This window comes from Apostichopus japonicus, chromosome 10, assembly GCF_037975245.1.
Source record: "Apostichopus japonicus isolate 1M-3 chromosome 10, ASM3797524v1, whole genome shotgun sequence".
NCBI lineage: Eukaryota > Metazoa > Echinodermata > Holothuroidea > Aspidochirotida > Stichopodidae > Apostichopus > Apostichopus japonicus.
This window is the reverse complement of record NC_092570.1, coordinates 16,797,279-16,810,384: the sequence shown is the minus strand read 5'-3', so window position 1 is coordinate 16,810,384 and position 13,106 is coordinate 16,797,279. Positions and strand designations below refer to the sequence as shown.

Sequence of the window (13,106 nt, the reverse complement as noted above, 5' to 3'; positions counted from 1 at the left end):
AATAGAATATGACCCATAAAACAATAAATATCAAGGTACAAGTTTACAAACATCTATTCTATATTCCGGCCGTGACACCGAAAACAGTCAAAACCCATTATAAATAGTATTGTTTCAATATGGTTAACTCTTTTGATAGCGATTGACGTGCGACGAGAGAGGGGTTTGTGGTAGGGGGGGGGGGGCAAATTCCATCGTCAGTTGTGGGGGGAACTGTTCACTTGGGGCATGTGTTAACGTTCACTACGGCAAGAATCCGACTACTCCTCCTGGACCAGACGCCCATTGCGCAAATCCAATTAGTGCTGGGGGTGTGCAATTCCATCTTGAAACTCACACAAGAGCCTTTCTTCGCACAACCTTGCCTTCAGAACTAACTGAGTGTATACATAGGGGCGTAGCCAAGGTTTTTTTGTTGGGGGGGGGGGTGTGGAGAATTTGATTTGCCGACGGATTTGGAAGTGGTGACTGAAATGGGGGAGGGGTCTAAGGGGAGGGGGTGTCCCCTTCCCCTTTGGAAATTTTTTAGTTTTGAAACGTCCTTAGATGCAATCTGGTGCATATTTTAAGTCAAATTTGATTTGCTGACGGATCTGGAAGTGGTGACTGAAATGGGGGAGGGGTCTAAGGGTAGGGGGTATACCCCTCCCCTTTGGAAAATTTTTAGTTTTGAAACGTCCCTAGATGCAATCTGGTGTATATTTTAAGTCAAATTTGGCACGGAAGAAGCTTCCGTTCTCCTTTTCTCTATTCAGCTTTCCTTCTTTCTTCCCCTTCCGCTCTCTTCACCTTTTCTCCTTTTGCCGACAGACTCAAAATTTGCCGACAGCGACCAAATTATTGGGGGGGGGGGGGTGACACCCCCACACCCCCCGCTCGCTACGCCCCTGTGTATACATACAGTCTCTAATAAGGCTCAGATTTTACCATTTGACATTCTAATGCTTGAATTATTTTCTGGAAGGACACACATACCCCCCTTCTACATTAGCCCGTCGGCTTTAACAACCCCTCCTTTATAAATCCCTGTTCTGCTTCAGGCCCTTCAAGAAAGGTCCGTGTCCATGTCTTGACCAGCTGACAGTGGCGGACTGGCCACACGGGCAGTTGGGCAATGCCCGGTGGGCCGGTGGGCCGGTGGGCTGGGGAGTCTGGTAGAAATTACAGCCCATTTTCACAGTAGTTCATAGAATACAGACGGGCTGTGTAGAAATATATTTTTAACTGTGGGAATCAGCTCATGAAATCACCATGTTATTTAGTCTGTTAGTTCGTAACAAAAGAACGTGCTATTAGCAACCCGTCCGTGCATGCTAATGGATTTTAGTTAGGTTTTTATCAATTTTTTCCCAAGCATGTTGTCACAAAATGCTTGAAAAACTAAATAAAATCCAGTCTAAAACATATATTTTTGTCTATTATTGTTTACGTTTTTATGTCTCCTCAGTTTAATCAAGTGTTGCTTCTGGAAAATTATTTTTGGGTCATGTTAAAGGATTATTGTAACCTACAAAATTGAGAAATATAGCACCATTTTGCATTCTTAACTTCAAAAAACTTTCTTAGACCCCTCCCCCAGGACGGCGATCACTTTGTAAGTAACATATCAATGAATAATGGGCCGTTCTAGGTGGAAATTGCCCGGGCCAGTTTTAAGACCCAGTCCGACCCTGCCAGCCGATGAGGGGTAGACCCCAACCCCTCTCACCCACCGCTAAAGTATTGTGCACGAGAATGTTGCTTGGACTAGGTTGGCTGTAAAATGCTGAATTTGAAGTTCGAACATGGGTGACTATTGAATAAGTTCAGTTGGGAAAACAATTGAGTGATCTCAAATAATTGAATAAATTATGTCGTAGTTTATTATTATTATAATAAACGTAGATCGTGCTAAACAATATCTGATTAGTTTAATGAATATAAGTCATGGCAGTTTTCATACTGTTACATACAACTTTTCAACTCATTATTGAATAAATCATAGGCACTTCTCCTCATTATATAAAATTTACAATGAGTATGCAAGAACCTATTAACCTGTTTAGTGGTTAAAAAAAAAATCTTAATAAGTCGGAATTTGATCGCACCCAATTCGGCAACAAATATACCACAAAATGGAGGGACTCTCCGGTATATTTTTGTTTGACTATACAGATTAAACGATAAATTGTCTCAATGGCGGAAACATATTTTGAAAGCTATAAGAATCAATTCTCAAATATCGTACTATGACATAAAAAGTGTTATTAAAATATAAACAACTTTGTCTTACCTTCGACATTTTCACGGATGATATCTTTGTTGATATAGCGCACCAGTAAAAATCAGAAACAATTCACAGTGGAGCATTCCAAGATTAGGCCTTCCTTTTTAACATTGGCAAACTATGTAACTTTGTCTGCACGTATTAGCCGTGAATTGTAACTACTTCTGTAATTATGTCATGTTTTTCACATTAATTGTATTTAATTCCATATTTCGTAAACTTAACAAACGAAATGGTTTTTTCTTTAATCAACTTCCGCAGAAGATCTTAACATTCGGTAGGTAGGCCAACAACTTGAAAAAAATATAAATTTCTAGTCTATAAAATCGTTGCTTTGATCTACCCTGTATCGAGTAATATTATCCGTGGTGACCGAGTTTCGAAACCTATATATTTAGCCGTTGTCTATTTGACTTCATGGTAATTAGTTTACGCTCATTTAATCACTTATTGTTCCAAGTAGCCTATTGTCGAGTTGAAAGTAATTAGCAGTCTATCCTTAAATAGGCATTGCGAATGAAAAGGAAATAAATAATAAACACGTGGGATGTGCTTGAATGCTTGCAGAATGGTTATGAATATAGTAATTAGTTTACGCTCATTTAATCAATTATTGTTCCAAGTATCCTATTGTCGAGTTGAAAGTAATTAGCAGTCTATCCTTAAATAGGCATTGCGAATGAAAAGGAAGTAAATAATAAACACGTGCGATGTGCTTGAATGCTTGCAGAAAGGTTATGAAACTAGTAAAGAAAAAGATATCACCATACGCAAACTTTTCGAAAAATCGGCTCATAGGCCATGCAGCTCCACGAGTCAAATTGCTAGTGTTTAGTCAATTATATAACATCTACGATGGTAACAGAGTGACAAATCTTTTAGTCCTTTTTTTTTATCTTCAATTGAATTTGATAATTCTCTCTCTTAATCAATCATTTTTCCAGTTATTAATTCGTATTTAAATGAATAAGTAGCCCCTGTATACGTTGCACAGATGAAAGATATTATAGTTACCGACAAGTAGAAATTGCGTGATATTGAATGCTTATACTAGATGGCTTATAAAATCGGTAAAAGTAATAATAAGAAAGGAACACAATTACACACAAAGATATGATCTATGTATTGTCTCGTATTTATAAGAATAAAAATCAATAAGAACGTCACGTGACAACCGATCAAATCGAGTTGATATTGCAAACCGATGTTTGAAACCATTTGAATTAGAATGTTTCAAGGTTCATAATTATGGAGACGAAGGGAAACAAAATTATCAAAAGAGATCGTACTCCTGGGAAGGTCTGAAGTAGGGGGATGGATGCATGGACATGTTATAGTTTGCGGATTGACGTGTATCTGTTGTGGTTTGTATTGCTTGGGGCTTGGTAGTGATGATGATGATGATGATGATGATGATGATGATGATGATGATGATGATGATGATGATGATGATGATGATGATGATGATGATGATGATGATGATGATGATGATGATGATGATGATGATGATGATGATGATGACGACGACGACGACGACGATGAATGATGATGATGACGATGACGGCGACGATGAAGATGACGATGAAGATGACGATGGCGATGATGATGTCGATGATGATGACGATGCCGATGATGTTCTGTTTGGAAAGACATAAACATATTAATAAGAAATTATTAGGATTATAATACAGAATACCTTTGCAACCTAATAGAGTCTTTGCTATTTCAAAGCCAAAATGATTTTTAATGAAATGATGTCAAAAAGCAAATGTCAAATGAAAGAATCGAACCATGAAAAATGGTCGAAATGCCTTATAAGTCAACTGATTTGAATGTACTTAGATTAAACTCTCGTTCTTACAAAAAGTTAATTAAAAAAATATACCTTTCTGAATATTAGTATAGTAAGCACGACACGAAAAAAACACCAAAGGAAAAACTTATTCAAACCAACCAACCAACCAACCAACCAATCAATCAATCGATCGATCGATCAATCATTCATTCATTCATTCATTCATTCATTCATTCATTCATTCATTCATTCATTCATTCATTCATTCATTCATTCACTCATTCATTCATTCATTCATTAATTAATTAATTCATTCATTCATTCATTCAGTCATTCAGTCAATAAATTCAATATATTATTCAATCAATCAATCAATTACACGTGGATGTACTGTTGCTAATCTGCAAAAAGAGTGCTTTTCACAGCTTGATCCGATGGGTTCTGCCTGTGACTAGTTAATCTATTAAGTAATCAACATTCAATGAATGAAAAAAAACAAAGAAATAACAATCAATTTTGACCATAAATTTTGACAGATTGCTTGATGAAGCGGGCAATTATCCAAAGATAAAGCTGTATCGGTAATTCCTCCGTTTAAACAATCAATCAGTCGATATAATTGATTTTTTTTCGAGTGGTGATACTTAAATATGAGCATGCAATCGACAACCATATTTTTCATGAATGCAATTAAACTTCAATTGTTCTTAACACTCTACTTTCGTTTGATAAATAAACCACCGTATAAATCTTGGACTATATTTGTAATGAAACGCAGTATCCTTGTTAAACGTTCTCGTTCAAATTTAATTCTTGTAATATATCATTACCTAGCATGCATGTAAATGTTTGATCGTCCAACATCAAACATAAACAATTTGCCACCGTTATAAAGAATTGCCATGTGACCATTTACAATCGCGATTGCGATTGGATCACCATCAGAAAGTATACCACATCGGACAAGTCCGTAGTCCTGACACAAAATGCTATGTGTTGTTATGAACCATTCCCCTTGGTTGCCCGCGTTCCCGCCGATTGTCTTCCACAGTAAGAACCATTTACCTGCAACCTCGTCACAAGTGACGCTAGCAGGCCAGACTTTTCCGATTTCAATCATTGGTGAGATTGACATGGACTTGTCATTCTTGTTCATGTCATAAATCTTGAATACGTTCTTACTTATATCCGCCACTGCAATTAAAGATTGAAACGAATACAGAGTAGTATAGTACCAGTTGCTCCCTAACACACGCTTGGAAGAAGCAGACACTGACTCGGTAACGAGAAAGATAGTCCATGGTGAAGCAAATAGCACATACCATTTATCAATATCTGTAGCCCACGATAAACCATGAACTACTTTGCGTAGCTTTGATGTTTTGCTCAACCATTTCAAGTTAGGACCACTTAAATTTACAGTTACTCGAATAACTTCCTTTCCTAAAGCCAATAATACACTGGCTTTGTCGGGTCCAACTTTATTGCAAACACAAATTTCACCCTGATTAGCACAAATATTTTTGTTTACTTGAAATGGCTGCCCACTTTTATCCACGCTTCCGTTCGCAGATAAAGTATATATTTGGATTTCTATGGCTTTCTCATCCGTCTTTAGCCTGTCAAAGACAGCAGCGAATTTGTTCTCCTCCAACCAAACAATTCCAACACAGAAACTGCTGAGGATAATATGTGGCTTCTTGTCCAGATTGGGCAGCTTTAATGATCTTTCAGGTGGTTTATGTAGCCGCTCTGAAGAACTTCGCGGATTTAATTTCTTCTCGATTATTTTACCCAAGAGAGTTCCGTCTTTGTTAGTACAACAACTGAAAGACAGGTTAAACATCTTCTCCTTGCATTGGCTCTCAATGCTTCTTGCCTTGCTGTTCAGCTCGTTGATGCTCGTCTCAATATCCCTCAAAGCTTGATGTTTCGTCTCCCCTCTCATTGCCACTGCTTTCATCAACCTATCTTCTACTTGGTGTTCCTTTTCGAGCAATTCATCGTATGCTTCGTACATGTGTATACAATGTTTACTTCTTTCAGATGCCGCTTCCCCGAGCAAATGTAAAAGGTTACTTTCTTCCTCGTCTACTTTTAATTTGACTTCGACTGCAGCATCTCGTACCTTTTCCCCAAGTGTATTAAGTTTTTTCCTGTAATCTGTTTGAGACTTATCAATAGCATCTGGGAGCTTCTTCTCGGCTTCCTTAAGATCTTTCAAACGGTCAGATAACTTCTTCTCCAAATCAGTGTGATGACCGATTTGGAATCCACTCTCCTCCTGTTTAGGAGTTGCTCCGGTATCACACGATTTATCACATGAAGATTGATTCGAAGCGTTCGACGAATGTTTGCAGAATATACGAACAGAAATCTTTCTAGTTTCACCCACATCACTCCCTTCAAGTAGACGTCTAGCAAGTTCTATACGTTCCATGTTGTCGCAATTTGGGGGCTCTGGTGGAAGTCTTCTCGGCATTGTACTAGTCCGGTCATCTACGTTGCTGCAATTAGGACAAACCATTACATCGTTTGAAGATTTCCCACTTCGTAAATTTGCTAAACATGGGTAATGACAAATTTTGTGGCCACACGGAAAACTCTTTTTCAGAGTAGCTGTTTTAGAACACGAACAACATACCGATGATTCAATAGCCAGGTATTCTCTGTCCGCCATTGCATTGTATTTTCAGTTGTAACTGAAAGCAAATAAAATAATACTTTGTTGTGGAAGGAATGAAGTAATAACTAGTAGTAAGTCCGTTTTCATCCTCGTATTGTGACATAGTTGTCTGTACTTGTACTCGCCCTGATGGGTTTCTACTCATGTACTCGTAACATTTTTGAAATCTAGTGTGCACTCTACTATACACACTTAAGAACTCGTAAGTGATATTAGAGCTATTGTTCTCGTTCTCCCATCAACGGGAATTCTACTTGTATACTCATGCTCTTGCTTGTAATGTATAATCGTACTACAAATCTGCCTCGCAAAATTAAAAATGCTTCAGCCAGAATATAGTTAGAATAAAATGAATGTCGGTTTCGAAACATGGACTCATGTGATCTCAATACTTCCGTATATACTGATTCTTTCTTTTTCAGTCTCTTAGCCATTTATCTCAGCAATAACTCAATGACAGCAATGAAGTTAATCACGAGGTCCTTGCAGATTATGAAGGGTTAATTATGATACTTAACATACAGGTTCAAACTATTCAAGTACCTTAGGAGAGAGATCCAGTAATTTTTACTTAGTTATTTGGTCAATGCTGTATGTAAATATAGGCGCTTTCTATACTTCTACTCTAACACATACAAATATGGCAAGAGATGATCATTTATCAAGTTTCATGATAACAAAAGTTTGCCCCGATTCCCATATGCAAATTAGGCAGGAACCTGGGTAAATCTTTTATATTAAAATATTTAAAATTATATTAAATTTTGTTTATGATCAGCGGAGTTACTGTCAAGTATTTAGTATTTTTACTGCGACATTGTTATAATATACTTGTTTGTGACAAAAAGCAATATTGAAACTGAAAAGCAACATTGTTTGAAACAATGAATGCTTTGACATATAAACAATAATGTTTGTGACATGATTGCTACTAAAATTGTTTATGGTATCTGTCCATTTATTATCTGTGCGAATTTTACAGTAAATCGGTATTATTGAAGGTGGGGCTTATTCGCAGGGCAGCCCTGCGAATAGCCAGACACATACACCTTATTCGCAGGGCAGCCCTAGCTGCGAATAGCCGGACACAAGTATCTTATTCACAGGGCAGCCCTGCGAACAGCCGGACACAGACACCTTATTTGCAGGGCTGCCCTGCGAATAGCCAGACACAAGCATCTTATTTGCAGGGCTGCCCTGCGAATAGCCAGACACATACACCTTATTCACAGGGCAGCCTTAGACTGGGTTAACGGGCTCAGTAACTTTTGGGGCTATTCGAGTTTGCTTTTGGGCACAAGCTATCTTTTTGAGTCTTAATTGGGAGCCCCTATATTTTGAGGAATTTATTGGCCTTTGGGATTCCTATCTTTATGCTGTTAGGATTGGTTTTGGGAGCCTAGGGCCTTAAGATTGAACCAGTCCAGCATTAGTACCGCCAACATAAAAAATGTCATCCCTCATTTTCACCTCTGTTTTTGCAGAGTGACTGCTCATTTGCATGTAAAGGTGTGGGAGGGGGGGGGGGGGTCGTGCCACACCCTTGACCATATTGGCTTTCAGGCAATGTCGGCTTTTGGGGAATCTCAAGATAAGCTCCCTTAAAATAAGCTTTTAAAATTGAACTGCTGGGGTTCCAAAAATTAGCTTATGAAGTGGCTAAGACTATTTGGGCCCAAAAGGTTGGCTTTTCAAGGCCCCTAAACTGACTGTAGCAAAACCGGCCTTTCAAACCCCTCAAATATGGATTAAGTAGAACCTATATATTTGACGTTTTAGGGCCATAAAGATTGGCATAATTGAGGAACCCAAAATTGACTTTTCAGAAGCCCTTTTTGCATCTCATAAATCTGGGAACTTGCAAAAGAAAAACTGTTCCATCCTTTCATATCCTTAATCACTGCCTACACCTAACGTTAGCAAGCCTAGGCAGTGGCTAACCGTTGGTCAGACCATTTAGCCTAGCCTAACAGTAACTCTTACGACATGTATTTTAGGCTAGGCTTGCTACGTTAGAACTTACAGACTTAGGCCTAGGGCACTAGGGCTGAATCGTAAATTTACTGTGCAAATGTAATTAAGTTCTTCTTATGTCAGTCGTTTCAAAAACAATATTTTTCTAATAATTCATGACATTAAAAATGTAGCATCTGTAAAATGTAAAATGCAGAATCTGATTTTTGTAAGCCTGAAACTGAAAGACATTAAAGAACTTCGGGTTTGAGCGCCGAGGTCAAATGAATGACGTCACATCAAAAATGGTGTCATCGAAAGCCAATAATGAACTTATTTTCAAAATCGTCACAGCCCTCCAAATAAGGTGTCTGTGTACACGTTATTCGCCGGGCTGCCCTGCGAATAATCACTTCGATTATGGAAACATGAAACACGCAATGGGAAAGAAATATCGTTTGGAAATTGAATACAACAGTGATGCAACATTTCTATACACACTGTAAAAAAAAGGGGTCAGGTTACCCCAAAAAGTGGGTGCAACTAGGCTACCACCAGTTTTTGGGGTAACCAGGTTTCCGCACCCGAAGGGAAACCTTGACGTTTCCTTCAAACTTGGGGTTTTCGTCAGAATTAGATTTCCTCAAGTTAAGTAGTATTGTTTCCTTATGTATTGGGGAAACCTAACATTTCCTCACATCCAAGGGTTAGTTGGTTTCCTCAAGTTTAGGGGTAACGTATCCTAAGATAGTGAGAAAACCAGAGGTTTCCCTGCTTGGGGGGTAACATACATTCCTTAAAAAGCTGGGGACTATTACACCAGTATCTGAGGTAACTAAAGGTTTCCTCACTTTCTGGTGGTAGCAAAAGTTGCAACTGAGGAAGTGGTGTAACCTACAGGTTACACCAAAATCTGGGGTAAACTACACCAGGATGTACTATCCCAGTGTTGCTGAATAAGTAACAAAGAATATATTTTCAAAAAACAACTGTATATATTGTCACAACTTCAAAGAACGATTTAAACAAGCTTTGATAAAAAGAAAAACAGTAGGGGATTACTATAACAAAATAATAAGTATATGTTTAATTAATACACATGTAATACATGCCCCCCCCCCACCCCCTTATTTCAATTTGTCATTCTTAACTATATAGTGGGTCAGCCCTTGAGCATGAAATGTTAGGAACTAATAGTCGAAATATTAATTATATGCAAGTGAAATATTACATATTACTACCTGAGCAAGATATTTGAAAGAGATTGTAACTTTTAGTCACCAGTTAGAGAAGAGCAATAACAATCTCATAGATCTAATATTTTGATGATCTTTGAACTCAACCAAAGGGACCATGTCCTAGGAATAAAAAATACAAATAGCCATGGGTATATACTGTACTGTGTAAATCCCTTACACATGCATGTGTGTAATCCTTTTAAAGACCATTTAAAGATTATAAATAGACTGTGGTTTCGGAGTGTGCGCCTGTCCCCTACCCCCCCCCCCCTAACATTAAATTTGACAGGAGTTACTTGTAATGTAATAAATTGATACAAATAATGAACTTGTAATTACCCCCCCCCCCCTTGACCAGCATGAATTATAATTATTTATTACATTATTTTGAAAGATCCATTTTTCTCGCCCACAAGAGAATTTTACATCCCAGGATGGATAATTCTGTATATGACCTACAATACATCAATTAAGCTGACCAGTTAAGTCAATCTCTGGTAGACTTGCGGTGAAAGATAAGGACCTTTATTATGAACAATCAAGTTGTCAATAGTTAGAAAAATGTAAAAACAAGTTGAATAATAACTGATTAAGAAAATAACAAAGTTTCGGATTTGCCGCAAAAGTTGTCTCGGTACATCAAAAGTTGTCCTAAGTTTTTATTTGTATTTAATAATCACTTTGCAGCCCAATATTTTGTCCTTTTACATGCAGGACCATGATTTTTCAATATTTGTTTATAGTGGCACATTGCGTTTTTCTTAGAACCTCGTCTTGTCAGGAAAACGTGATAATTTTGCATATTACCAAAAATGTTTAATTTAATCACTCACATTAAATGAGTGGTAAACACAATCACACAAAACGCTGTAAGATTGTGACATAATCTGGGCCCTACCATGTAAAAAGTTTGAACAGCAAGTTTGTTTTGCATGTTAATTATGCAATTAATCCTTAAAATTAGGTAAAATTGCCAGAGTAAGAAATAAATATATTCTACCATAAGCTATCAGATGATGGTCTGTTATAAATTAGTTGCAAAATTGCTATAGCACATGTCATATGATACTAAGTTTGCATTTGAGACGTACCGTATCACACAAGAAGGATGCTGCTACAGTACAGAACAATAGTAAGGTAGCACACAAGAACTCCAGTCATGATGAAGAAAGACTAACTCACTAATCTCTAATCTTTTCATCAAATGTCCTTACTCTCCGTGGGGTTTTCAGTTTGTCACTCAATTTCATGCAGAATTTCTGAATTGCTGCTACAGTATAGTACGACAGTACAGTAGCACACAAGTACTCCAGTCATGATAAAGAAAGACTAACTCACTCTCTAATCTTTTCAACAAATGTCCTTACTCTCCTTGGGGTCTTCAGTTTGTCACTCAATTTCATGCAGAATTTCTGAATGAAGGTGTATGTTTCAAGGGTAGTCGTGGTGAAGTGAATGTTGCAGGCGTACAGGAGTCCGAACAAAAAGCTGGCCGCAGAAATAACATTTGCAGTGTCAAATACAATGTGTTTTTTCAACAACGATATAACAGCACTTTGGCTTCATTATGTCCCCAATAACTGCAACAAATGGATCCGCATTTTCTGCTGTGTCCACAACATAATCTCGAGATGTCTCTTCCTGCGAATAGAAAAGCAAAACCACAAGTTATAAACACTCAGTGAGTTTGTTTATCAGAGCTGGGGATAGGAAAATGTTAGCAGGATATTTTATTCATTGGCTTCCATGTTCGCTTTTGAGTTGGTTGATTTAAAAAAAAAATACTAATTGTAATTGCAGAAGTGTAACTTGTGAATTTGGTGCTGATCTCAGCGCCTTGTACCCACATATGTGTGGGTCATACGAGTTATACCATGACCAGTTGTAATGGATTTAAAGCGCTTGAGACTCATGTGTAATGTGCTATATAAAAGCATACAGTATTATTATTAGGGTTTACAAGCAATGTTCATACCCAGTGTAGGTTTTTTGACCTTGGCCAAAAACAATAAGGATCATGTACTCACTAGGGGTATTCCACCTACCAAGTATGAGAATGGTTGGATCTTGTATTGTTCACTTATGTTTACAAGCGGTGTCACCAAAGCTCGAATTAAGGTTTTTATTACTCGCAAATCTTTGCAGGTGGAATCGCATTGTCTGCCAGCACAGAGGTTTGTTTACCAGAAAACAAACTGTGTCCGAGAACATTCGACACGTGACTAGGCTCCGTACTGGACCATCCTACAAGTTTGGACAGTAAGGAGCCTAGGCAGCCGTCAGTTGTTCTCGGACACGTTTCTTTTTTGACCCTCAAATCTTTTCATTTGCCTTTGTTGTGTGCACCCGCAAACCGTTTTTTCCCGCATTTATGGGTGCGCATTTGTGTGGTCTTATTTTGAGCTTTGATCACAGACACACACACAAGCATGACTGCATAGGTTGAGATTCCTTTTGGCTCTGGCAAGGAATCAACAAGTCTTTATAATCTATTTGCTTTTACCAAAATGACATATAAAATCTGAAAATTGCTACAGTGAATTTTGGGACAAAATCGCATGCTGACTCTACGCCTATAGTTGGCGATCACCCTCGCGAGTCAGCACGAGTCAGATTTTTTTCTCGGGTATTTGTTGTTTTTTATTGATTTTTCTTTTTTAGGTGGTTCACAGACTTCACCACCCCCCCCCCTCCCCCTTCAAATTTTCTGGCAGAAACCTTGCCTAAGATACTATTTTGAATGTTTTGTCCTTAGATTGTAAAAAACCAACATGAGTGTGTTAGTTCCTTGCAACTTCTCAACAAGTCTAGAAATTAGAGAAGAAACAAATCACCTGACGTTGCAATGAATTTGTTGATCACTTACCTCGTAAAGTTTGAAGAAACTCTTGTTTCCGAACACAACTGGAAGGACTAAAAGTGCAGCGACAGTCTTGTCCTCAATTTGCAGGTGCTTCATCACTATTGGCAAAAGTTGTGGCTTTAGTTTTACTTCTGATAAGATTTTGCTTGCAGCCTTGCTTAAAAAGCTTGCAAAGTTTTTGTGAAGTTCTGTATCTGTTAGACGTTTGAATTCATTGCCAATTTCGCATGGCGAAAACAATACAGGGTAATTCTCTTGAACTTCAACAATAAGTGGTTTGGAGTTAACTATTTTACGCCTTTGAG

The 13,106-nt window shown here is 37.9% G+C and overlaps 1 protein-coding gene across 1 annotated transcript in view; it reads right to left on the bottom strand.

Moving 5' to 3' along the window:
• The window catches only part of LOC139975111 (uncharacterized), a 37,249-nt gene that overhangs the window by 2,895 nt on the left and 21,248 nt on the right, over nt 1–13,106 (bottom strand). Inside the window, exon 2 of the mRNA XM_071982743.1 lies at nt 976–6,763. Coding sequence (XP_071838844.1) covers nt 4,888–6,741 — 1,854 coding nt within the window. The 5' untranslated portion in view covers nt 6,742–6,763 and the 3' untranslated portion in view covers nt 976–4,887. The remainder of the gene's footprint in view (nt 1–975; nt 6,764–13,106) is intronic.